General features: G+C 42.3%; 4 protein-coding genes across 4 annotated transcripts; 3 read left to right on the forward strand and 1 right to left on the reverse strand.

Annotated features, from left to right (window-relative positions):
- Positions 1-1,605: 1,605 nt before the first annotated feature.
- Positions 1,606-6,086, reverse strand: LOC115661634 (ACT domain-containing protein ACR10-like). The gene is made up of 6 exons (XM_056312900.1): positions 5,601-6,086; positions 4,905-5,126; positions 4,085-4,190; positions 2,433-2,769; positions 2,018-2,299; positions 1,606-1,923 (listed from the first exon to the last, which is right to left on the reverse strand). Exons 1-6 carry the CDS (start codon positions 5,758-5,760, stop codon positions 1,786-1,788), a joined length of 1,245 nt encoding a protein of 414 aa, XP_056168875.1. The 5' UTR covers positions 5,761-6,086; the 3' UTR covers positions 1,606-1,785.
- Positions 6,087-12,821: 6,735 nt separating this feature from the next.
- LOC115661639 (probable carboxylesterase 120) lies at positions 12,822-14,096 on the forward strand. The gene has a single exon (XM_030583869.2). It carries the CDS (start codon positions 12,931-12,933, stop codon positions 13,909-13,911), a length of 981 nt encoding a protein of 326 aa, XP_030439729.1. The 5' UTR covers positions 12,822-12,930; the 3' UTR covers positions 13,912-14,096.
- A 4,239-nt stretch (positions 14,097-18,335) lies between these two features.
- On the forward strand, positions 18,336-19,914 carry LOC115661625 (carboxylesterase 1-like). Its single transcript, XM_030583853.2, has one exon. It carries the CDS (start codon positions 18,393-18,395, stop codon positions 19,371-19,373), a length of 981 nt encoding a protein of 326 aa, XP_030439713.2. The 5' UTR covers positions 18,336-18,392; the 3' UTR covers positions 19,374-19,914.
- A 3,511-nt stretch (positions 19,915-23,425) lies between these two features.
- Positions 23,426-24,704, forward strand: LOC115661622 (probable carboxylesterase 120). The gene has a single exon (XM_030583850.2). It carries the CDS (start codon positions 23,501-23,503, stop codon positions 24,479-24,481), a length of 981 nt encoding a protein of 326 aa, XP_030439710.2. The 5' UTR covers positions 23,426-23,500; the 3' UTR covers positions 24,482-24,704.
- Positions 24,705-26,906: the final 2,202 nt, after the last annotated feature.

A 26,906-nucleotide genomic window follows, 5' to 3' on the forward strand; every position in this document is an offset into this window, starting at 1 on the left:
GTAAACCCAAATCTATAAAGATGTTCTCCAACTATATCACGCACATGAAATTTACCATTACTGCACTTTCTACACTGACACCTTAACTTATTTCCATCCATGAACTCATATTTACTACTAGCAAAGTTTAAAAATAGTTCCAACCCAGTACGAAACTCATCGGTCAATCCTTGACGTCCAGGTAAGTTCTTATTATACATCCAAGCCATGTTTCTTTGCATTGTGTCTGTATTAAAATAAAAAAATCTCGTAAAATATTTAAAATATCATATCTACTGTTGTTAATTAAAAAAATTATGAAAATTAAAAAAAAAAATTCACGCAACAATTACTTTGAAATTTTAAAAAATGAAAAAATTACCATGTAAAGAAGACTTACCCAGATATTTGACTGAAATCTTGGTAGCAGAAAGTGGTCAATTTGAAGAGAATTGCAAAGTTCACTTGGATTGCGAGACCTTCAATTGGACACGTACCTAAATAAAAGCAAAATCACTTAACATTCATTTTTTAATAATTTTTTATTTTTTCCGAATTTTTAAAAACAAAAATTTCCTTACAATTTTCTCCGGTAGCCGGTCCGGCGACCGACTAACGCCAGCGAGGCCGCTCGACCTCGCCATGGCCGCCGATCCGGCTGATCTGGGCGAGGCCGAGCGGCCTCGCCGGGGCAGCTGGGCGACGGCGAGGTCTACCCGGGCCATGGCCACCCCACGCGGCCTCGCCGGCCATGGGTCGAGGCCGGTCGGCCTCGCCCAGATCTGGGGGAGGCCGCGCGGCCTCGCCATGGCGGCGAGGTCGACCGGCACCTCGCCCAGGTGTGTCCGTCGCAAATTGGTGGCCGGTCGCCGGAACAACAAAAACAGAAAAAAAAATTGTCAATAAAAAAAAAATTCGCATCCAACGATGAATCAGAAGGACAAGACCATATTAGTTGCATATTTAGTCATGAAATTAGCTACGATACTTACCGGTGGAAAAGCTTCACCGAGATTGATTTCTGGACGCACGGATTATTGAGAGAAATGATAGAAGGAGAAGGTGAGAGAAAAGCGGGCGACCTGACGAATAACTACTGCGAGAGAGAGAGAAATTGACGGGTGGGGTGGGGTGCATATCAAAAAATTAATTTTCCGTCACAAATTAGCGACGAACCCTTTTTCGTCGCAAATTGCGACGGATAAAATATTCGTCGCGACGGAAAATAAATCCGTCGCAAATTTGCGACGGAAAATTAGTCGTCGCAAATTTGCGACGGAACTAGCGACGGAAAATAAATCCTTCGCAAATTTGCAACGGATTTTTTTCGTCGCAAATTTGCGACGGATTTATAAATCCGTCGCAAAGTTTGTCGCAAATTAGCGACGAAAATAATCATGTTTTTTTGTAGTGCGAGTTCAGCTCTTATGCAGCGCAACGCGAATCAGAGATAGACCCATCAGCAATGCCGCAGTCCACTCTTAACCAATATCGTGGATCAGAAACGACAGGGACGGACCTTGAAATATCCTTAACATGAAAGTGGATCAGGACACCAAAAGAAATTCACTGACGCTGCTGTGGTAAAAAACATGCATCAATGATATGCGAATGCTGTTATTCTGATGGAAATAGCCTCAGTTGGGGGTAAGGGCCTAGTCATGATCTGTCTCCTAGCTTCTCGTGATATACAGTGATTGCCTCGTTATATGATCTAGATGCGATTTGTATGCTAAAACTGAAAGCAATTTTCTGTACACTAATGCGATGAGAGACTAATAAACTGACTCACATCAACATCTCAACCTACTCCCACCCCATCAATTTGTTTTTCACGCCTTCCACAATCTTCTTTCTGGGCACGCACAAGCTATCGGCTTCGTCGATCAAGATTCTATACACTTCCCACTCCCGGTTGCGTACCATGTGCCTCCCAATTTCTACCTGGAAAAGGAAATGGCGATGGGTAAGCGTACGGTTATATGGATTATACCTTGAGTCGTTCCTCAAGAGTGCTAGAAAGGGAATTGGAAAGTACCGAAAAGATCCGAGTATTGAGAGTCTCTAGAGCAAGCGTAATGTCGTGAAACACGAGCGGTCGACCTCTTCCAGAAAATTCGACGGGATTAGCGACTAGCAGCTCGGTGTCTGGACCCCGGTTCACGACGGCCACTCTAAGAGGGCGCCAGAGCTCCATTCTAAGACGAGAACATAATGCATTCTTTTTGTTTGGATCGACTATCTTATTGCCATCCACTTGCATGAACAACTCCACCTCGCAGTTCCCTTTCGCTTTCTCACAGAACCGTCCGTAAGATACCTGCGGGAAAAGCATTGAATCGAGTTAATCAAAGCACAAGGACTAGTGTGGAGTTGCATCTACAAACTCTCAAGTAGTTTAAAAAATCGCTTTCAGAATGCTTAGTTCTATCTGGAAACATATATATGTCTACCTGGATGTTATAATCCTTCAACGTTCTCATAATATCATAGATTAGGCCTTTATGGTCCTGACAAAGGACCTGAACCAGCGTGTGCGACCGGCTAAGGGAGTTGTCCATGATAACAGATAGAGGATTAGAGAAAAGAGAGCCGGTTGGGCTTTCGCTCGATAGTTCTAAGCTGAACATGTCTTCAATAACTGCAGATGGCAGAAACAACGATCCCTGTGAACAGGCAGCAACTTCAGGGCCAGCCATTTCAATCTCACAACTAAGAATGAAGTCCCCTAGTACATCTCTGAGACGACATATCGTTTCCTCCTGTCTCTGCTGAGTATGAAGAAGTGCTCTGCCCAAGTAAGTAGACAAGCTATTCAAAAGTATAGAAAGGACAAGGCAAATTGATCTTGCATCAGATTACTACTGTCAAATTAAGGTCATCCCATTTGAAGCCCACCCAGCACATAATGATAGGGAAAGCATTTCAAAGCTTAGAACATAATCTCGGACAAGAGAGAGACACAAACTGAATCAACCAAGCTCAGTGGTTGAGCGTCCTTGATTTAGTTATTAAAGTGTATTTAATTCGTAGTGTTCCATGTCGCAAGTGGTCTCGCCATTATTGATTATATCCAGATCATAGAGCACCCAAAAGAAGAGCTCTACCAATGAATCTATATGCTTTCAAGTTGAATTGCATACAGTACTAAGTATACACCCAATAATAAGTGAACCCTTCGCTAAATGGAGTGTTATGACCCCACACAGTTGACAATGACTACTTACCTTATAAGTGATGCGACAGCAAACTTGGACAATGGTAATGGCCAGAACTTAGAAGTAGGAAGTCGCTTATATTTGGCAATGTAGCTGATTGTTTACATCAATTTGATAAAATTAAGAGGACCATTTTACTACATTAGGTTCCTAATATCTGGCTCTTTAGTTAAACATTTGAACCTCCAATTCTACTGGTAGGGTGGCTAATCCATCCACTCATCAAAGACAGCCAAACTTAATCAACCAACCATTTAGGTTAAAATGCCTAAACTTAGGTCATATATAGGATTCTTGAGTATTATCAGCAAGTAGTTCGATTGGCTCAAGCTCTTATAGTATGGGAATTCTCCACATCCCATTAATAGAATCAAATTTCTTCGGATGTTCATATATTAATAGGCTTATCCATCCACTCATCAAAGACCGCCAAACTTAATCAACCAACCATTAGGTTAAACCGCCTAAACTTAGGTCAGGTATGAGATTTTTAAGTATTTTCAGCAATTAGTTCGGTTGGCTCAAGCTCACATAGTATGGGAATTCTCCACTTCCCATTAATAGAATCAAATTTCTTCAGATGTTCTTCAAATATTAATAGGCTTATCCATCCACTCATCAAAGACAGCCAAACTTAATCAACCAACCATTTAGGTTAAAAAGCCTAAACTCAGGTCAGATATAGGATTCTTGAGTATTTTCAGCAAGTAGTTTGATTGTCTCAAGCTCTTATGGTATAGGAATTCTCCACTTCCCATTAATAGAATCGAAATTCTTCAAATATTGAGGGGCGATTGAGGTCTTTCAGAAAGCAAATAAGCAAAAACAAGCAACACTGGAAACAAAAGATCAAAGATATAAAAAAAAGGGGGGGCGGCACATCAAACCTGGAGTCTGTCACGAAGAAGAGGTCCATTACCCTCCCATCTGGAGCAGTGGACACCTTCACTCTCTTTATCGTTAGCTCCAACTCACAAAGGACCCTTGTTACATCTAATATCGGAAACAGAAAATGCAGAAACAGAATCATTTGTCAGCGAATATGGGAAGAAAAGGGAAGTTGACATTTTTTGAGGAGACTAATTAATGATGTTTTTAAGAGGAAACATCAGTTCAGAATGCTAATTTTGTCACGTAAAAGTTGACATGGCAATTTCTCCAGGAGGTTGAAATGGAGAAGTAAATTACAAAATCTACGAATTTGAATCTATCATAAATTAGCATGTAAATATGCTAACCCGCTAGCGAAAGGAATGTGAAGATGGCAACAACAAGAAGCATTTGCTTCATTGTAGCATAGGAGCCAAATGCTGGACAGGAACAGTATCATGACTGCATATGGTTGCGAAACAATTTCAACAGACTGAATGTTACACTACTGTGCATTTAGTTTCCCGTTCAGACTCGCATCTTAATAAACATTTCAGGCCCGATTTATTGTCAGATATATACTAAGCTTCTTACTATGCACATCATATACAGACATAGATCATACTATAATCTGCTTTGTTGAACTAATGGAGAGAAACCCTCAATTAAAAATGCGAATTAACAGTACCCATGTGGAAACAGGAGTGCACTTTAATACCTATCATACTTTCCAGTGGAAACAAAATCTGATAATTAATTAGAAAAGTGTGTGACCGATTAGATCTGATATATAATCTATATCAAGCAAAAAGGGACCTAGGGGACGAGAAATCTCACCATGTAATAGACCTTTACGGTCACAAGAGCACCAGAATTTCAAAAGGAAGACATCATGGAGCTGGGGCTGATCCATCTCTGGTCTGTAATACTCAATTCCTGACATAGAAAAATATGAAGGGCACACCTCCAACAGTCTCTTCTTCAACAAGCTCCAACTTCTTGTTGGTTTCCCCACCACCCAAAGCACAATGTAGCACCACTTCCCGTCCGTTGACATGTCTGAATATGCAACAGAAAAAGAAATTAGAAAACAACAGAATCGCTCTTGGTGCTGCAAAATCAGATCTTGTTCACACAGTGACACATACTCCATTTGCCTATGCATCTCAGTCCTACAAATGGAAATCGGAAAATCATTCAAAAGTAAGAGATTTTATCCTCATCGTCCTTGGTTTACTGGAGGTCTCCAGAAAAGTTTGAAACAAAACTCACAATGGCATGCATTCATTCTACTCCAGCCCTCAAATCCAATATTTCCAGAAAAACCAAAACTTCGAGAGAGGATCGTGAATTCTTTGAATGACCCATTTCATCCTTTTCCAATGAATAACAAAACCCAGATAAATATAGCAAATTAAACGGGAGAAACGCAAGTAACGAACAACCACTGACTCATGAGCACAGATCTGTTTCCCTTCAAAACAGCATTGCAGAGAACACAGAAACCCCAAGAACCGAAAACAGAGAGCTCACCTCCTCTGGTAATGCTCAACCCAAAGAGCAAGATGACCCTGCACAAATCACACCCCAGTCCAGTCTTGTCGGGACAACTCACAGTGATCACAGTCGTGTCCTTCGCCTTCTCCGACTCGCTGATCTGAACCGCATCCTCGTACGCATGCAAGATCCCCATCAACTCCCTCTCTGTTCAATTCTGTCAAATCTCTTTGCTCTGTTCCTTCCAATGTCCCCAGCTCAAATGGGTAAAAACAAGAACATTATAAAAAAGAAGCAATTGGGCAATGAAGGATTACCCTTCGTCTTATTTTAAGAAATTGTATATGGGAGATAGCGGATTCGATCGGGCAAGCAAGAGAAGAAAGGAAGAGGGATGAAACGAAATACATTGGAGATTCCGCAAGGGAAAGAGATCGGACACGAACGGAGGCCTCTGCTTTCCTTATCTCTCTGTCTCTCACACTTGCTATTTTCAAGTTCTCGTCGTTGATGTTTAGTGCTTGATTTGGAGAGTTTAACGAGATTATTATCTCGTGGAGCCGATATTTAATGTTAATTAATCGTCGATGCGATGACAAGTCTTGAGGCAGTCTAGAAAGTTTTTCTCGTTTTCTCCTTTTATGCTTTTACGACAAGGTTGATTCTTGGGCTGTCTTTTGTTGACATGAATATGCAGGGATCCTTCGAAAATTGTGCTCGGAATATTTTATTTATGTACAGCATCTTATAAGCAAAAGGGATCATTCCATTTTGGTATTCATCGGCACTCGAAACCTTCGTCTTTTGAGTTGTTCAATTGAGTCTTATGATTTGTGCAGTCGAGTTTTTTCAATTATTGACATATTTAATCAAATTAACCGCGGCAGCTGACATGGCAGGTTTAATCATTTAAAAAAAGAGATAATGAATAGAGAAGTTTAAAAATAACGATAAAATTTAGAAAATTAGAGAAAATAAAAAACATCAAAGGAAGTGAAGGAGGTGACGGTGCCAAGCCCCACCGACGACGGTTCACACCGCCACCCCTGCTCAACCTTAGCAAGCTTTCGCGAGGTCACGCGATCCAAATGAATGAGGGTCTCGCACGGCCAAATCTCGCAAAACCTTGATTGAAGAAGAAATTGTCCTTCAAGTTTCTGAGGTCTATGACTACAATGAAATTTAAAGAGTCACCAAATTTGCGTAGCTTGAGGTGGCCGTTGTACAAATAGGAATGTAGTGAAAACGACATGCTGGAGAGATTTACAAATATGAGACTCAAAATCTTGACTTTTGTTGGGGGAATGATTGACGGTCCGAAGTTTGATTGAAACTCGTGTAGCCTCTCTATCTCTACCACAATTCATCCTAGTAGAGATTTCGCCAACACAAGACGCTTGTTTGGGTCATGTGAACTTGGCCAGAGTTAAAACCAATTACTTGACCCATATTTGGTTAGCTGAATTGTTATATGGATTACTTATATTCAATTCATAAATGGGTTTAAAATGATAAAATTTAAAATATATGAGTGTTAAATGGGTTCATAACTTACTTAGATCTATCCCACCTCTATTGTCTCTCTTCACTGTCTCTCACTTTCACTTAATTTCGCGATTGATTGCTCCGCAATCTTACCTTAGTTTGGGTATGATTTTTCCTAGATTAGGTTTAATATGGAAGTATTTTAGCGATATGAATCGGGTCAGATATGGATCACTGGATTTGCATTTGTATGAAAATGGATTAAAGCCGGGTCGGTGGTTCATACCACTACCAATGGTGGTCAGCCACCTCTTCCCTCCCTCAAACTTTTTATCTCTTTCTCTTTCGAATTCCTTTTCCTTGACTTGTTAGAATTGTTTTCCTTGACTTGTTAGAATTGTATTTTGATTGTAAAACATCTGTATTCATTTTCTCCTTTTTAATGTTTAAACATGCCATGTTAACTAGTGCGTTGGTACCATAAGCATGTTAACAATTAGAAGGCTCAATTGCACAAATCAAAAGATTCCATTAAACGCATCAAAAGTCAAAGGACTTGATTGCATAATCGGCATAAGTTATAAGACCAAAAACAGAATTATCCCAAAACAAATAAAAAGTGAGAATTTTCAAATTAGACTACTATTAGTAATTAAAATTCATAAATGATGTTGGGGGGCATCCCATCTTTGACTTGTACCCACTAGTTTTTGGGTCAGAAGTGGCAAGGAATCTTTCCTTCTCTTTTTTCTCCTTTTTTCCCTCCTTTTTCCACTTTCTTACCAATGACAAACTGTACTCAGTTTGATCTTTGATCGCTTGATGCTTTTGAATTTTTGCCGACTAAAGAAAAGTTAAAGTTGGTCAATGGCTCTGAATCCCTCCTTAATCCTTGTCACTTGGCTTCTTGTGGAGGAGAAAAGTTGCTTGTCCATTAAGACGTGTCGGTTTGAAGCCACCCTTTTTCTTTTTCTCTTTCTTTCCTGTTAAGAAAATTATATCAAATTTACAAGATAATTGTCTAAAAAGTCTTAAAATTATTGGACGGTAGACAATTCAGTCATAAAGTTTTCAATTATGCTAATTTAGTCTTAAACCTTTCTCTGTGTCAATTTAGTTCTAAAACTTTTGAAATTTTGTCAATTTAGTTATAAACCTATTATTTAGATATTTGGTCGAAAGGACTACATTGCAAATCATAAAAAGGTTTATGACTAAATTATCAAATCGTCAAAAGATTTAGGACTAAATTGGCAAATCATCAAAATGTTTAGAACTAAATTAGCAAATCATCAAAAGGTTTAGGACTAAATTGGCACGATTAAAATATTTAGGAGTAAATTGGCCTCCGGAAAATAGGTTTAAGACTTTTTGGGCAATTTTTCTTATAATTTTTTAAAATGTTTCAGCAAGAAAAATAAAAAAGAAATTCAAATTCCACTTTATTACTTCTTGGCAATAGATACATCTTAATTTCTTGGCTGTCATAATAAATTTGACGATTCTTCACATGCCCTTCTAGATGCGCCACGTGTCTTAATACCCTTCGAGGAATTAAATCCTGCCGTGGTTCCAAGAACAGCTTGATAAGGTTAGGCTAAGCCTATATATGGTAACGATATAAATCTACATTTAATTACCAAAAATAGGGTATTGTTGTTTTTAAGGTTATTGCATCGAATTGATTGATCAATCATGCGCAAAACGTGGGATTATTGCCTTTAGTATATCATTTATGCGGTTTTGCTTTGATAAATCGGATAAAGCGATAATTAATGATGATTATTAATGGATTGGCCTATATAATTGGATGACAGTCTTCACTTCTTTTTCCTTGGTATTGGGATAATTAACTATTGTAATGTTTTATACCATCTTACATTTTCGAATCGTTGTGCACCACAACTTGTTGCACGTGGCAAGAACAGTAGATAAAAGAGTTTAACGAAAAAAAGAAAACTGTTCGACCATTTAGCTTATATAAAAGTTATTCGTTAAAAATTGAAAATTGGTTCGAATTTAAGAAGTCGCCTTATTACTGCCTTTGACCGTACGCGAATCGCGGTTTCGTCCTTCATTTAGTACTTTGCAATCGGGATTTATTTTATCAATATTTATTGATTTTCTTGGCGTTTACCAATATATATATAAGTTCCGAATTCACAATAGAAAGAAATAACCCACAACTCACGTATGCAAAATTTCCGAGTGATTTTAATACTTTATATTAAATCGGGATAGACCTCTATTAATATAATCTCTAAAAACTTAAAGATGTCTTCGTGTATGCTTCTATTGTTATTGTATTAATTAATTATTTCAAATTATACAAGTAATTGTTTAAAAAATGTATTTATTTTTGACGAGATAGTCAAAGCTTTGCTCCTCTCGTTGCAATGTCCGTCCCCAACGTGCCCGTCCCTCTCCGCCCGGGACACCTTGGAAGGAAGAGATTTCGCGATGTCTCAATCTCTCGCGATAAACTGGAGGTCGACGAGAAATTCGGTGGCGCGACGCGCGCGACCACACGGCGGCCCTCCTCGGCCTCCACCAATCAGGTGTCGCCACCTGTGATTTGTCAGGCATTGTGTCGCTGGCCTTTTGAATTTTATGGAGCTTCTCTGACTTATATTAAAAAGGTTGGAATAAAAATAAAAAAGAAAGGAAAAAGAAAAAAATTGGAGTGGCTGGAAGCGCAGCCTGGCCAATGAAAGGCGCCGACTTTTTTCGGACTCTCCGATGTTGGACTGGACCACACGCTGAGCTGTGTTGGGATTTTCCTTAAATTCGTGAAATTATTTCATCGGAAATTGTCCCGCGGCAAAATATTTTTCACAAGAGATCGTTTTTGTAGCGACATTCCAAATAGAAAATATCACATGTAGATAAGAAACAACGGTAACTTTACTTTAGATGGAATCGTTACAAATACAATTTGTGCCAAGAATTTAATCGACCACAAGGTTTGAGAAAATACGACCACTTTAACAAAATCAAATGTTAAAAAATTATACCGGAATTTAATCAGTGACAAAATTTGAGAAGGTCGAGATATAGCGTCGGAATATCATTACCGACGAAACACCCGAGATAGAAATGCATGCCAGAATTTAATCGACGTAGCGGATCTGGAAACTATAGTTAAGAAACACGTCGGAGTTTAATCGACGACGTAAGTCTGGAGACTACGAGTGCAGTATAGGAAAGTAAAAGATGAGTGAGAAATAGTAGATTTATTTGTTTGTGTAGAAGGGTCTACCAACAGACGAACGATGGTATTTATAGTGGTCGTGCCATAACCATCTCTGAGCAGTTTTCTTGCGGCTGTAACCATGTTCCCTTATCTCGGAAAGTTTTGTGCCCATACCCTCATGACATGATCTTGACTTCAAACAATTATTCCTTTAGAATTGCATGTCAGTTGCTCTACGAACTCCCTCGCTCTATTCCCCAGTGATTTCAAGCCTATAATTGCATCTTCGATGCCCTCCATGCGTTTCAAGTTTCTCCCAATGCCTTAATCGATGATCTGTAGACATTATTAACCGATGCTGTTGTCGCCCATTGTTAACCATCCATCGTCATACATCACAATTAATCAAGAATGGTCATCGATGTGCAATAATATCGATAATAATCCTTACGGGTGAACATGGGTTCATGGTAGAATCGGGAACAGAATCGAACTGATACGGTTACCGGTCCGATTCCCAATTCCCCAAAAAGTGGAACCGGTAACGTGCGGTTCGGTTTTCCGTTCCTAGATAAGAATCGAACCGGAAACTGGGAACCGTATCGGGAGTGTGACGTTGCTGTCAGGCTTACCATTCTCAACTTCTGTCGATAGCACTTGTACTTTGAGTGGGAGTACAGCCCACGAATCCAAGAGGCATATCCTTTTCTGAATGTTCTTTCTCTAAGCAGGCCTCGGAAAGTTCACCGAGTTTAGCTGGAATTCAAAGAGCCCGTGGAGATTGGGACTCTTGAGTTGGCTTGGATATTTCCAAAGTTTTTGAAGACTAGCAAGACTTTTCTTAACCTTTGCTCGATTAGTCTCCTTTGTTTTTTTTTTTCTGTGGGAAATTCTATTGTTCCATTCTAAAAACTACAAATCATCTTGATAAATTTCTGGAAAAAAATTAGCAAGTGTCAAACAATTATTGATAAAAAAAAAAAGTTACGCGCCCCCTGATTTTCCAATCACTTGTTGATGGCTTACCGTCACTCGTAAGAAATTACTAATCTTTTTTCCGATTTACAAATTATTAACATTTCTTATCTTCTCTAATTTTTTTTAAATATTTTTCTCATCAACACCTTAAATTTACCTTGTCATATAATGATCTAGATCTGACAAAAAATATATATATAATGATCTAGCAATCTCTATTTGGGTGACTCAATGACTCCTTCCGATTAAATGACCAACTAGTTTTTTTGTGTTTGAGTTTCAAAGGGGGTGATCTAGTTGATTGATTTCGCAAAACTATAAGGTGTTGTTGCTTTAAACTCGTTTAAATTAAAAACTATTATTAAAGTATCAACTATGTTTATTGTTTCTCTTAATTTTAGGTGGTTAGAATTCGAAGTATTTTTTCATGCATGATTGAGAACTGAAGTTTTAGCTTTTATGTTACGTGTTTTAATTTTTTTATTGTTTAATTTATTTTACGTGTTTATCTTTTATGGATTGATGCTAATGACAAATGGGGATTTTTGTTGTTGCATTTACTTTCATTTTTTGGGGTCATAAATTCACTTTCATTTTGCTTAACTAAAAATGAAACAAAAAATAAAAATGAAAATGAAACAAAAAAAAAAAGAAAAAGAAATTGACCGGTTCTTGAGTAAACCCCATAGTCGATTGACAAAGTAGATTCCGGGGTACGCAGGTTAAGTTTTAGATTCCAAAAATTGAGAAACCGGTTTCGACAAGGTAGGTTCCAAGTTCTACGTGGAAAGACTAATCCTAAAACCGCTCACCTCTAAAATTTCTTGGGGTTGTCGACAATAGGGCACGTGCTTGGTGATATTCTATATACTAGTCACGTGCTTTTATCTATATCGAGAACCTAGCCATTTTTTTGGTGTAAACATAAATCAAATGTTCTTATTAATTCATAATAGGGCTCTGCTTATGTGATAAAAAATGACTCACGATACTAATTCGGTGCCGAATGGTCAGAAACAAATGGGAAAAGATAAGAGAAAAAGAAATTGTAATTCAATAGCATTGATCGCAATTGGTAAACAAATCACTTGATTGCACAAATCAAGAAAGGTTCGAGGATTCGATTGCACGAAGTAAAAGATACAGGACTAAATTGTGGAAACACCAAAACCCAAGAAAACTAAGTTTCGGATCGATATACAACATCGTCTCTCTTAGAATTTCCCGTTAAAGTTCACTTATGTTGTCGGGATGCGATCGGGCGGTTGGGCCAAGAGCAAACCATGTATAGTGCCGGAGATTAGTCCTTCAGCAGATGAGAAGCCACGGAATCTATAATATGACCGTGCCGTTTGCCGGACCTGTTTGATTTATTCTTAACCGTGTCGTTAACCCTCTGCTTAATCCTTTGTATAACTCTGTTTAAGAGTTGAGCTACTTTCATGACAGCCAACACAACATCACTCGGCCTGGCCCGGCAGTTTGAGCTGGCCCAAAACGCCCGCTGGGACCGTCCTTGGCGAGCACGGCGAAGGGGAGGTCAGGGTCGTGCATGGCGGCGGAGAGACAGGTGGACAGAGCCAAAATCCTTTATCGTGGCCGTCACGCTCGACTGCGTTTGACCTTTTGACTCTCAGAGAACTCGGGACGGCTACAAAAGAACAGTCTCCCCGTTTCTCTCTTCCTGTCACTCCTCGCAGCAAAGCAAACATGGCCGGTCATCAGCCGAACCCTGATCCAGTTCCGGCCGTCGATGCCCACGATTACCTCAAACTCGTCTTCAACCCTGACGGCACGGTCACGCGCGGCCTCGACTTTGCAACTACCCCCGCCGAGCCCGATCCCGACCAGCCCTCCGCCGTCCGCACCAAGGATGTCCCACTCGACCCGACCCACAACACATGGGCCCGGATCTACGTGCCTCCCCCGTCACCAGCGCCGGACCAAAAGCTACCGCTCATCGTGTACTACCACGGCGGCGGTTTCGTATTCGTGACCCCGTCCGCAACGGTAAACCACGATTTCTGCTCCCTCATGGCGGCGAAGCTCTGTGCCGTCGTCGTCTCCCCCAGCTACCGCCTCGCTCCGGAGCACCGCCTCCCCGCGGCCTACGACGACGCCGTGGAGGCCCTCCGCTGGGTCAGGACCGCTGAGGATGAGTGGCTTCGCGAGCGGGTCGACTTCTCGCGGTGCTTCCTGATGGGCACGAGCGCGGGGGGGAACATCGCATATCACGTGGGCCTGCGCGCGTGCGGCGCCGCCGCGGCCGATCTGGAGCCTTTGGTGATCAGAGGCCTGATCTTGCACCACCCTGGCTTCGGTAGGTCCAAGAGGACCGAGTCGGAAGTGAGGTTTTTCAACAACCCAACCCTGCCGGTGAACGGGGCGGACCTGCTGTGGGAGCTGGCACTGCCGGCCGGCGCCGACCGGGACCACGAGTATTGCAATCCGATGTCCGTGGACAGATCGGAGGAGTGGGAGAGGATGAAAGTAAAAGGGTGGCGAGTGGTGGTGGTGGCCGGTGGCGGAGATCCGATGATAGATCAGCAGAGGGAGTTGGCGGCGCAGCTGGAGGCGAAGGGCGTAGACGTGGTGCGCATTTTCGGCGGTGAAGGCGATTATCATGGGGTGGAGGTGATGGAACCGGCTAAGGCAGAGTTGTTAGTCGAGAAACTGAAAGGTATCGTTTAAGCCGTCAGGCGGCGCGGCTATGCCGGCGGCCACGGGACGGGAAGATAAACGGCGGTCGTAGACGGATACCATCTATCGAATAGAAACCAACCTTGTATCTTGTAAGAAAGTGAGGACGAGTGGCATAAATGTGTTCGTACATCATCCTTATCTCAGCCATATGAAAAGGCATAATTTCCAACCGCAATAGATCTGACGTGATACTTTTCTTTGCACTCTTTCTCGTTCCAATCATTGATGGGAGTCGAGCTTTGGTTGGCAAGACGGTCCCTTAAGTTTAGTATTAAAAGATTTCCGAATAAATATGCGTCTTGGAAACCAATATTGTAGTTGAGTTACGGTGGATTGCTCACGACATGCCACTTCGATTCTTTTGCATCGTTGTTCGGTTGAACCCACACATATTGGAGCTTCAGTTCCCGTGATGGGAAGGTAAAGCTTTAGCGTATTGAAAAATGGAAAATACAACCATGCAACGATTTCTGTTTAAAATTGACTGGATGGACTCAATTAGCAAAATGTGAAAATGTATACAACTCAATCGACACAATTAAAATATGTTAATATTGAATTGACAAAAATACAATAGGTTTAGAACTTTTTTGTTAATTTTCCCGGCTTCCAATCGGTGGGCTTTTTCGAAGGTGAATGCGATTGTCATGTGGTGGAGATGATGGAGCCGGCTAAGGCAGAGTTGTTTCTTGAGAAACCGAAAGGAATTGTTTGAGCTGGCAGCTCGGTTAGGCCGGAGGCCGGGGACGGGGAGATAAATGGCGGTCGAAGACGGAGTGTATGGTGCGAGTGATGGTTTGTTATTTGCCTTCGGTTTCTTTCACGTTGTCTTTATGTCTTGTGTCTTTATGAGATTTATATTCTAACCAAGTAACCCTCTATCTTGTAAGAAAGTGAAGATGATAGCATAAACGTGTTCATCCATCATCTTTTTGTCCGCCGTATGAAAAGGCATAACTTTTGGAGCAATGCTAATTGCTAAGCACAACGGTGCCGTCATTGCTTCAAAAAAATGGTGCATTTTGAGCCATTTGCACCACTTGAAAAAACACAGGCAAACGGACATTTGAGTAAATGAATGAAAAAAAAAAGAATTTGGTGCTCGAAAATTAGGAATAATGAGCAAAACAGTCCCTAAACTTTGGCCCAATGTTCAATATGGTCCTCGAACTTTTAATTTATTCAATGTAGTCTCTAAACTTTAACTTAATATTCAATGTGATCCTTGAACTTTTAATGTGTTTAATCTGGTCACTGGACTTTTAGTACATCTTCAATATGGTCCCTGAACTTGAATTAATATAAAGACTACATTGAACATTTTCATATAGTTCAGGGACTAAATTGAACATGTACCAAAAGTGCAGGGACCATATTGAACAAATTAAAAGTTTAGGGACCATATTGCACATTTGGTTAAAATTCAGTGACTACATTGAATAAATTAAAAGTTAAGGGACCATATTCAGGGATTGTTTGTGCCATTTTCCCCAAAAATTATCCTCAAGGGAATAAAACAATTCCCTGAGAACAAAATTATTCATGCCATCTTTCCCCTATGAACAATTTTGGAGTATAATCTTTTTTTCAGTCTTTTACTCAATTTTGCCCTTTGTTATACGAAACGTCATATTGTTCATAAAAAATATATATTCATACTCTACGATGTTGTACCCTTAGTAAATGTCAAAATGTCTATACCTCACAAAATGAAAAAAAAAATTATGGCGTTCGCTTGGTTACGACAAACCGTGATAATGAACTAAATAAAAGATTCATATATTAAAATATTTGCATTTATAACATAACGTCGTAAATCCTTTGTATACTATTGTAATCGTGATACAAAAGAATTTACATTTCCTAATATTTTTATAATGTGTTGCAATCAATTACAATAAAACATCATTAATGGTGGTGCAACGTTGCAAAATTGAAAAAAAATGCATTTTCATGATATTATGTGTACCCGATCACAATCAAACATTATAATGTTAGGATTAGACGTATAAATATAACGAAATAGAAAGTAAAGGCGAGAAAGAGAAATCAGGACAAGGTTTTATTCTGATTTACCCTTAAACTAAGGCTACATCCAGTAGAGGATTCCACAATAATTAGCACCTTCCACATCTCTATACAACTCTCAATTACAATAGAAATAGATTGTATGTAGGCAGCACAAGAAAAAAAATTTAGGGGCCGAGAAAGCCCTAGGCCACTCAATAGCTATGCATGGATCCAAACCCAAACTACTAATAAAATACAAGCCCAGACTATGAAAATCGTTTGACAGCTCGAGGCGTTGCCCCCTATGACCCTTGCTTGAGCGGGATCCTCATGCCTTCCTGTCAATAGAGACTATGAATCACACCCCAACATATAGTTTTTATACAATATCGTACGACGAAGAAAAATATATTTTACGATATTTGGTGTCAAGTGGATCACCTAATGACATGCCCCCGATAGTCTTCCTTGCCCTCTTCCTCCTCCAATAAGACATCGCCACCTATGATTTGTTAAGAGTCGTCGCTTCTTTACGAATTTCACGGAGTTTTCTGACTTAATTAAAGGGCCGCGCTTTTTTCGTTCCTTCTTTGGCTTAAACACTTTTTTTTTTACCATATTATCACTTATGGGGCCCACCATTTCTGTTACAATTGTACAAAAGTGGTCCCTTTTTTTATTTGGTCAATGTTTCTTTTCTTTTTATCTTGCGGGTCCCACTTTCCTCCTCCTTCTTTCTTTACACGCCTTTGATGTCTCAGTTCTCGGCTCTTGTAAATCGTCTCTCTGTTGTCTCTCCTGTAGGCCATTCTCTTCTTTCTACACTTCCCTACTCCTGAAGTTATAGGGCATTAAGAAGTTGAATATATATGATGCTAACCCCATAATCCTCTACACTTTCGCTGGCTCCGACATTGGGCTTATCGTTGACCTCCCCAATGAGCCAGTTTTCTCCGCCACACGCAACCTCTTCTTGCACTATCGAAGCTAAGAACACCTGATGATACCTTGATCTTTCGAGTGAGAGGCTTCCAAGGTTTGCCTATGAAATTCTCCATGTTCATTCCACCGTTATAAGCATCGTCCCGGTCTTATTGCCAATATGCATTCCTAAATCTATACTTCCTTTGCTTTTGAATTGCCATAGCGTGGGGTTGAAGTCTCTACTTTGGCTCCTAAAGAGTTTCATCTGGGACAAGCCATGGTCCATCTTCATCCCACCGTCCCCACGGCCACCCCTGTCGCCCGACCACTGCATTTCGGAGCCGAACCAGGTCGATTTGTACCCCCTCGAAGCGTTTGAAGTTCGAAAATGTGTTTGGCACTCAACTTCACCATCGGCTGGTTGTCTAGCGTGACCACGAGGAACATGTAGTTGATGTAATCGTTTTGGCCTAAGAACTCGCCAGAAATGTCCTACTTATCGTCTCAGGACAAGCTGATGATGCGGCGGTGGGACGTCCGTCTCGAGAACTTGACAACCCGAGGAGGTGGGTCCGCAACCGGCAAAGATACGGATGATGATCTTTTTGTGGGGCTTGTTGGGGTTGCTAATGTACGCTTACCTTGTTTTTGTGAATTCGATCTTTATTAGTGTGAATGCAAGCCAACATTGTCTAAATGCCTTGGGACTTGAGGAGTAGGGAATGTCTACAAGAGAGAATATAGAGAGACGATTTGCAAAAGCTAAGAAATGAGACGTCAAGAGCATGGAAAGAAAAAGAAGGAAAGTGGGTTCCGCAAAGAAACAAAATCAAAAGAGTTAGACAAGATAAAAAAAAGGACCATTTTTACAAAGTTATAATAGAAGTAGCGGGCCCCACAAGGGATAGTATAATCATAAAATTAAAAAAGTGGAAAAAGCGCAACGGATATTAAAATGAGAAAAAAAAAAGAAATAGTAATTGAAGTGATTGGAAGCCCGGCTAATGAAGAACGCCAACTTTTATAGGAGTCTCCAATGTTGGATTGGAAAACACACACGCCCGCGTTCGGATTACTCAATTTAAGTAATCAAAACACTCTTATTAAATGGTCGGATTAATTCATAACGGGGCATTGCTTAGGTGAACAAAGCACTTGATTGCACCAGCCGAGAAAGGTTAGGGGATTTGATTACACAAAGTAAAATTCAGAGGACTCAATTGCAGAAACACCGAAACCCAAAGGACCAAGTTTCATATCGATACACAACATGGTCTCTCTCGAGTTCTCGTTGAAGTTAGCTTACGTTGCAGGTGATGCAACGGGGTTTGGGGCAAAGAGCAAAACCACGTGCATTGCCAGAGTTTCAGTCCCCCGACAGATGAGCAGCCGTGAACTAGGCCAGGCCAATCATCCCCATCTTCGCTGTCACGCTCGACTCGCAGTTTGACTTTTTGACTTTCAGAGAACTCGGACGGCTCCAAAAGAACAGTCTCCCCGTTTCTTTCTTCAGTCCCGCCTTGAGCAAAGCAGCCATGGCCGGTCAACATCCCGATCTCGATCCAGCTCCGGCCGTCGATGCCTACGACTACCTCAAGATCGTCCTCAACCCGGACGGCACGGTCACGCGCGGCCGCGACGACCCGACCACCCCCGCCGTGCCCGATCCCGACCACCCCTCCGCCGTCCGCACCAAGGACGTCCCGCTCGACCCGACCCACAACACTTGGGCCCGGATCTACGTGCCTCCCTCATCACCAGCGCCCGACCAAAAGCTACCGCTCATCGTGTACTACCACGGCGGCGGTTTCGTACTCATGTCCCCGTCCTCCACGGTAAACCACGATTTCTGCTACCTCATGGCGGCGAAGCTCTCTGCCGTCGTCGTCTCCCCCAGCTACCGCCTCGCTCCGGAGCACCGCCTCCCCGCGGCCTACGACGACGCCGTGGAGGCCCTCCGCTGGGTCAGGACCGCCGAGGACGAGTGGCTTCGCGAGCGCGTTGACTTCTCGCGGTGCTTCCTGATGGGCACGAGCGCGGGGGGGAACATCGCATATCACGTGGGCCTGCGCGCGTGCGGCGCCGCCGCGGCCGATCTGGAGCCTTTGGTGATCAGAGGCCTGATCTTGCACCACCCCTTCTTCGGTAGGTCCCTGAGGACCGAGTCGGAAGTGAGGCTGTTCAACGACCCAACCCTGCCGGTGAACGGGGCGGATCTGCTGTGGGAGCTGGCGCTGCCCGCCGGTGCCGACCGGGACCACGAGTATTGCAATCCGACGTCCGTGGACAGATCGGAGGAGTGGGAGAGGATGAGAGCGAAGGGGTGGCGAGTGGTGGTGGCAGCCGGCGGCGGAGATCCGTTGATAGATCAGCAGAGGGAGTTGACGGCGGAGCTGGAGGCGAAGGGCATGGACGTGGTGGGCATTTTCGGCGGCGAAGGCGATTACCATGGAGTGGAGTTGGTGGAACCGGCTAAGGGAGAGTTGTTTGTGGAGAAACTGAAAGGTATCGTTTGAGCCGGCCGGCAGCTCGGCTACGCCGGCGGCCCGGGACGGGAAGATAAACGTTGGTCGAAGACGGATGCCATCTATCGAATAAAAACAACCTTATATCTTGTAAAAAAGTGGAGATGAGTAGAGTAAATGTGTTCATTCATCATCCTTATCTCCGCCATACGAAAGGGCATAACTTCCCACCGCAATGGACATGATGTGATGCTCATATGCTTTTCTTTGCACTCTTTCTCTCTCCCTTTCCAATCATTGATGTGAGGGCCGATCCGGGTCCTAAACCAGGAGGCTTCAACCCGGATTTTGCATTGCTGATTAATTCTCGGAGCCGAGCTTTGGTTGGCATGATGGTCCCTTAAGTTTAGCATTAACAGCTTCTACGTCTTGGGAGATTTCTGAATCGATATGTGTCGCACAAACTGTACTGTAGTCGAGTTATGGTGGATTGCTCACGACGCGCCACTTTGATTCGATTGTACTGTTGTGTTGAATGTGATGAAAGGTAAAGCTTCAGCGTATCAAGAGTACAAAATACAACCTTTCAATAGCCCGCCTTTTTCCGGCATCTCGGTGCTCCATTGGCACCGGCAAAGCCCCCCGTTCATGCACATGAGCGTCGTTTCCGTCAACGTCTTCGACTTGGTCGGACCCGGATTGAAATGGCTGCCTCTCAGACTTGGGAAACCTTTTTTCGGAGCGTGTGTACACAGACACACTGTTAACGTGAACACTCCTCTTACCCCTCTTCTTCGGAACCAAGAAATAGAGAAGACATCCTCCTTATCAGCCGTGTCACAAACTGGTCAATTATTGACAAAATGGCTTCCCATTCCCGAGGTCCAATCGACGCAACTCTTGCAACGATCTTTCTCCAGTAATGGCCAGTAGAGCTTCCGTTTAGTGTTTCAAATTTCCATCTCAAGAACTCAATTAAAAAAAACCATGAAAAGTTCTAACCACGAATCGCCAAATGATCGGGTTGGAGGCAAAGAATTATTGGAGATGGAGCAAGCAAGATTTTAAAAAAAATTGACCTATTTTTAGATTTGGGGGAGTAGTTTTTCTCCATCAATTTAGACGGAGTTCATAGAGGAATTTGTTTGCATCAACTTAATAAGTTCTAAGACTTGATTGTATTTTATGACTCAATTGCATTTCCTTTTCAAGTTTTAGTACTTCTATGCATTTATCCCTATTATTTATTAGCGATTCTCAAGAAATCTTTAATCTACAATTTTTGTATAGGGATAATGACACAAAAGATCCCTAAACTTTGGAAATTACAAATCTTATCACAAGATTACTTGACTTCAAAATACTTGCCATTTCTTCATGATGTAATTCACGAGCATCTGACGCAATTGGTTGTTATGGCCACAAGCTCATCGCCTCTCTAGTGTGCTAAAATTATTACCCACTTTATACACACACAACATTTAAATCCAAAATAGGAACCCATTTTAGCTGACTCAACAGGTCTTATATCGATTTGCTTCACGGATTCAAATTCGAGACAGATTTCCAACCCGTCTTATATAGCCAGCCAAATTTTGGTTAGAGAGAGAAAAAAGAGGTCGAAACCAGCTCTCGACCAAAGTGGAAATCAAGCAAGATGAGCAAAGTTTTAGGGGACAAGTGAGAATCTGGTCACCAGACAAAATCACTGTGCGTTCAACCTGGGCGAAAAAAGAAGGGAGAAAGATAGAAGTGAGTGGGTTGGGGGTTTGGATGGGTTATAAATGGGTTTGACCCAAATCCACCCATTTAACTCACATTAACCCATTTACTTACTAAGCAATTTAAATGACTCGTACCAAACCCACATTTAACCTAGACCCACCCATATAACCCATGAGATAAAAAAAAAATAAAAAGCTAAAAAATTCTTCAAAATTAAATAAATAAAAAAATAAAAATATATGCAAAATAAAATAAAAACCCTAGCCATTCAAGCTTGAGAAGGCTAGGGTTTCGGACCGGATGACAGCTATATTAGCCCTGACGACGGTGCCCCCAACAACGACGGCCCCCGCAGCGGCCTCTAACGAGATCAAAACCTGGTAAATTGTAGGCCTCAAGCTTCCTATCGCAGGATCGACCGGAGGCTGGGAAGTCGAGCCGAGGGCTTCTGCTTCACTTTGGTAGTCTGATAAAATTGATGAAGAGGCACGGTAGCGACGGATTTTTGCTGGAGAAGTAGAGCCAAGAGCAGAGAGGCATTTCCAATAAATCGCTGAAGCCCGATACTCCACTGCCGCCGCAACCGCTGCTGCTTTGCTGTCCAAGATCTCCTCCCAGAAGGCGGCATTCGACCGCTCCTTCAGCGGCTATTTCCCGCACTCCTCCACCCAGGTCTGGCTCTGCCCACCGGACATATCCGAGCTTCTCCACCTAGCTCGTGGAGGAACTACAATAGGCGCCCCCTCAATTTGAAAATAAGCTAAATTGAAAAATAAAAACGGGGAGGGAGACAGGCGGCAGGGCTGCAGCCCTCGCTGTCGCTGCCCCCACACCCCACCTTCCCCCTTTTTTAAATTTAGCCTTATTTTTAGATTGAATTTAGATAAAATTTATATTAAAAATCAGATGTATGCCAAAATGATATCGTTTCAGCCTTATGTTTCATGATTAGCCACGTATGAGAGAGAAAATATTATTAAAAAAAAGCCACGTCAACAGTCAATATTTTCGTTAGCCAAATTGGATGGAGTTTATGGAAATAGTTGATTTCACTTTTTGCAATTTTTAGGGCTCAATTGCACTTTCATAATAAATTTTAGGACTTCCAGTATACACATCCCTTGATTTCAATTTAACATGAAAAATACGAGATACATAGAGTTTGGGTGTTGTAGTTTCAATTGCAATTATACACTGGTGCAAACGATTTTGATCATGTAAAGTTTTATTTAGGTCATTCGATTAAAGAGTTGTGTCACTTTTACATTTTTAAAAAGTATGCCTAGCCTAAACTTGTCATACAGACACTACTCGAAGAAATAATTAAATCTAAGTGACAACAACTGCTCGACCGCTAACGAGTCATCCTACGTTCGACTTCTGTAATCTCTACTCCAAGAGAATGTACTTATGTGACGATTATATCATATCACAGTGATAGGTGGTGTAACAATTCAATTAAAAGCGAGACATAAACACACCCAGTACCAAGTAAGATGGCAAGTGAATGTTAATGGACCTTTTCTTGGAGTTATGTTTCCTATTAGTGGAATTTGTTATCGGGTAGGTAAGCATTCAATGATGATTATGGAAACCATGTGAATGTTAATGGACCACTTTCACGATCAGTTTTAGATCGATATATAACATCATCTCTCTCGAATTCTCATTAGGGTTCGCCTACACGGCGAGTCATGCAATCAGGTCGGGCAAAGAGCAAACCATGTATATTGCCAAGGATCAGGCCTTCAACAGATGAGCAACCAAGGAATACAAATGTGCTGATATGCTGGTTATTAGATGGTTAGGGCACGGGTATAGTTGTTGAGAGAGTGGGAGAAATAGTGAAAAATGGTTTATGCGATTGTTGAATAACATCAGATGAGCAACCAAGGAATACCTCTGTTTAATCTTTTTATATAAGTCTGTTTAAGAGCTGAGATAGTTTCATGACTGCCCACAAAACATCATTCGACCTAGCCCGGCCTAGCCAAGCCTGTCCCGATCGAGCCAACGATGCCCGAAATACAGTTTGAGCCGGCCCGATAACTATCGTGGCCCAAAACGCCCACTCGGACCATCCTTGGTGCGGACGGCGGAGGGCTGGTCGGGATCAGGCACGGCGGGGGGTAGCTGGATCGTCGAGGCGGTGCGTGACCGTGCCGAGGACAACTTTGAGGTTAGTCACAGGCAAAGGCATCATCATCGGTGGCAACTGGATCCGGGTCCGGACCATGACTGGGCCATCTTTGCTTTGCTCGATCGAGGTGGGACCGAAGAAAGAAATACGAAACAGACAGGTGACTGAGCCAATAATGCATGTAAAAAATCCTTATCGTGGCCGTCGCATTGGACTGCGCTTGACCTTTTGACTTTCAGAGATCTCGGACGGCAACAAAGAGCAGGGAGAGTTTCTCATTTCTTTCTCCAGTCCCTCCTCGAGCATAGCAACCATGGCTGGTCAACATCCCGATCTTGATCCAGCGCCGGCCGTCGATGCCTGCGACTACCTCAAGATTGTTCTCAACCCAGACGGCACGATCACGCGCGGCGTCGACGTTCCGACGACCCCCGCCGTGCCCGATCCCGACCAACCCTCCGCCGTCCGCACCAAGGACGTCCCGCTCGACCCGACCCGCAACACTTGGGCCCGGATCTACGTGCCTCCCCCGTCAACAGCGGCCGACCAAAAGCTACCGCTCATCGTGTACTACCACGGCGGCGGTTTCGTACTCATGTCCCCGTCCGCCACGATAAACCACGATTTCTGCTCCCTCATGGCGGCGAAGCTCTCCGCCGTCGTCATCTCCCCCGCCTACCGCCTCGCTCCGGAGCACCGCCTCCCCGCGGCCTACGACGACGCCGTGGAGGCCCTCCGCTGGGTCAGGACCACCGAGGACGAGTGGCTTCGCGAGCGGGTCGACTTCTCGCGGTGCTTCCTGATGGGCACGAGCGCGGGGGGGAACATCGCATATCACGTGGGCTTGCGCGCGTGCGCCGCCGCCGCGGCCGATCTGGAGCCTTTGGTGATCAGGGGCCTGATCTTGCACCACCCCTTCTTCGGTAGGTCCCTGAGGACCGAGTCGGAAGTGAGGCTGTTCAACAACCCAACCCTGCCGGTGAACGGGGCGGACCTGCTGTGGGAGTTGGCGCTGCCGGCAGGCGCCGACCGGGACCACGAGTATTGCAATCCGACGTCCGTGGACAGATCGGAGGAGTGGGAGAGGATGAGAGCGAAGGGGTGGCGAGTGGTGGTGGTGGCCGGCGCCGGAGATCCGATGATAGATCAGCAGAGGGAGCTGGCGGCGGAGCTAGAGGCGAAGGGCGTGGACGTGGTGGGCATTTTCGGCGGCGAAGGCGATTATCATGGAGTGGAGGTGCTGGAACCGGCTAAGGGAGAGTTATTAGTGGAGAAACTGAAAGGTACCGTTTGAGCCGGCCGGTGGCGCGGCTATGCCGGCGGCCCGGGATGGGAAGATTAACGGCGGTCGAAGATGGATGCCGTCTATCGAACAATAACAATCTTATATCTTGTAAGAAAGTGAGGACGAGTAGTATAAATGTGCTCATGCATCATCTTTATCTCCACCATGTGAAAACGTGATGTGATATGCATATGCTTTTCTTAAGTTTAATATTAAAAGATTTCCGAATCAATATGCGTCTTCGAGATCAACATTGTAATTGAGTTATGATGGATTGCTCACGGCATGCCACTTCGATTCATGGAGCTTTTTGGTTCCCGTGATGGGAAGATAAAGCTTGTGTATCGAAAAATGAAGAATACAACCATTCGATAGCCCGCCTTTTTCACGGCCTCTCGGTGCTCCATTGGCTCCGGCGGACCCCCGGTCCATGCACGACAGTGTCGCTTTCCGTCAATGTCTGACGTTGACCTCATCGGCCCGGATCGAATTGCCAAGTCTCTTGAACTTGGGAAGCTCTTTCGAAATCCTATGATTCCTATCACCCAAGTCACAAACAGATCAATTGTTGACAAATTCCCTAGATCCGGGAATTGCTTTGATTTTTTCCCCCTAATTTTTTTTTCCCTAATTTTTTGCAGTGACAGTTTGCTCTTTTTTTTAGGGGAAAGAAATTCAAAATTAAAATTCTTTTACATTTCTTAATGCATTGTTATTTTCAGTTTTTGTAAAATTAGTATTTTTAAAAGTTATATTTTCGAATTGCAGCTGACTTTAATTGTTTTTTTTTTGTGTGGATATTTCTTGTTCTTTCTTCTCATATCTTAGTTTTCTTGCACAGAGAGAAAATGGCTTTCTTTCTTTTTTCACCCTTTTCTTTAAAATTCTTATCTATTTTTTTTCCTTTTATCCTCATTTCTTTTTTATGGTTTTTTTTTACCTTTTCAAATTTTTTCCGACTTGGCGCTTGATAAGCCACACATATGTTTAGCCATATTAGATAGGGTTAATATCACGAAAAACCCCAAACTGGTATACTTGTGACAAATTTACCCCAAACTTTTTTTTTACCACAAAAAAATCACAAACTGGTACACTTGTGACAATTTTACCCCGAACTATTTTTTTGACCACCAAAAACCTCAAATTGGTACACCTGTGACAAATTTACCCTCTGTTAGTTTTCGTTAAATTTTACTGTCAAATTGTTAAGTTTAATGACACGTGGTAATTGACAGGTATACCGATTTTGGGTTTTACCCCTTTGTTTGTCACAAGTTCAGCAATTTGTGATTTTTCGTAATATTAATCCAATTTAAGGGATACTAACGGAGGGTAAATTTGTCACCAATGTACTAGTTTGGGATTTTTAGTGGTCAAAAAATTAGTTCAGGGTAAAATTGTCACAAGTGTATCAGTTTGAGGTTTTTGGTGGTAAAAAAAAAAGTTGACAATGTACCAGTTTAGGGTTTTTTGTGATCAAAAAAATAGTTCGGGGTAAATTTGTCACAGGTATACCAATTTGAGATTTTTTGTGGTCAAAAAAATAGTTCAGGATAAAATTGTCACGAGTGTATCAGTTTGAAATTTTTCGTGGTATTAACCCTATTAGATATTGGCTAATTTAAAATTTTAAAAAAACACCAACTTTACCTTGAGTGACAATTTTGGTCTTAACTTTTTTTTATCTCAATAAAAATCACTAACATTTACTCAAGTCTCAAATCTAGCCCTCGTTAACCAAAGCTTACGATCTTGTAGATTGTTACAAGCACTTTGGCAGGACGCAACTTTAGAATCTTCTTCACTATACTTCCCAACAAAATCTATTTATTAATATCCATCACTAAAGCTCGATATATTAAACGAAATCAATTGATTAATGTCAATTCGACATAGACTTCGAACTTTTAGGGGGAGAGCTTGGGCTTGTTTCAGAAAAAATGTTATGGTCATGAGCTTGGCGGATATCGTCCATGACATCTCTCGACGGGTGGTGGTCCAACTTCAAATTACGGCGAAACAATAGAGCCTGGTCGGAGAATTTTAATATGCAGATTTTTTGATTTGCCGGTAAAGTGAAAGAGACCATGAACAATTTCACTATTATTCTTCAAGTCATGACTTAGAAAAGAAGACAATAAATAGTGCTTTAAATCCATCTATCAAGCTATATGGATTTATTGCTGAGGTGGGATAGTCACGTTGGACAATTAACGATTCCAAGTCAATAGGGCCAGATTTGGAATTTAAGTGAAAGCTGTAGATTTTTTATGAGACAAAAAAAAAGTTCGGGCTAGAATTGTCAAACTAAAAATTATGTTTTTTTTTTAATTAGGCTTATTAGATAGAGTTAACAGAGGGACTCGTTTTTTTTTGGTCTAATCCCGGGGATTTTTTTTTTGTCTGTCATTTCTCTAACTCTCCTTACTCT

Source organism: Syzygium oleosum, unplaced genomic scaffold (genome assembly GCF_021117445.2).
Source record: "Syzygium oleosum isolate NSW1041296 unplaced genomic scaffold, Sole_v2.1 Sole_v2.07, whole genome shotgun sequence".
In the NCBI taxonomy this organism is placed as follows: Eukaryota; Viridiplantae; Streptophyta; class Magnoliopsida; order Myrtales; family Myrtaceae; genus Syzygium; species Syzygium oleosum.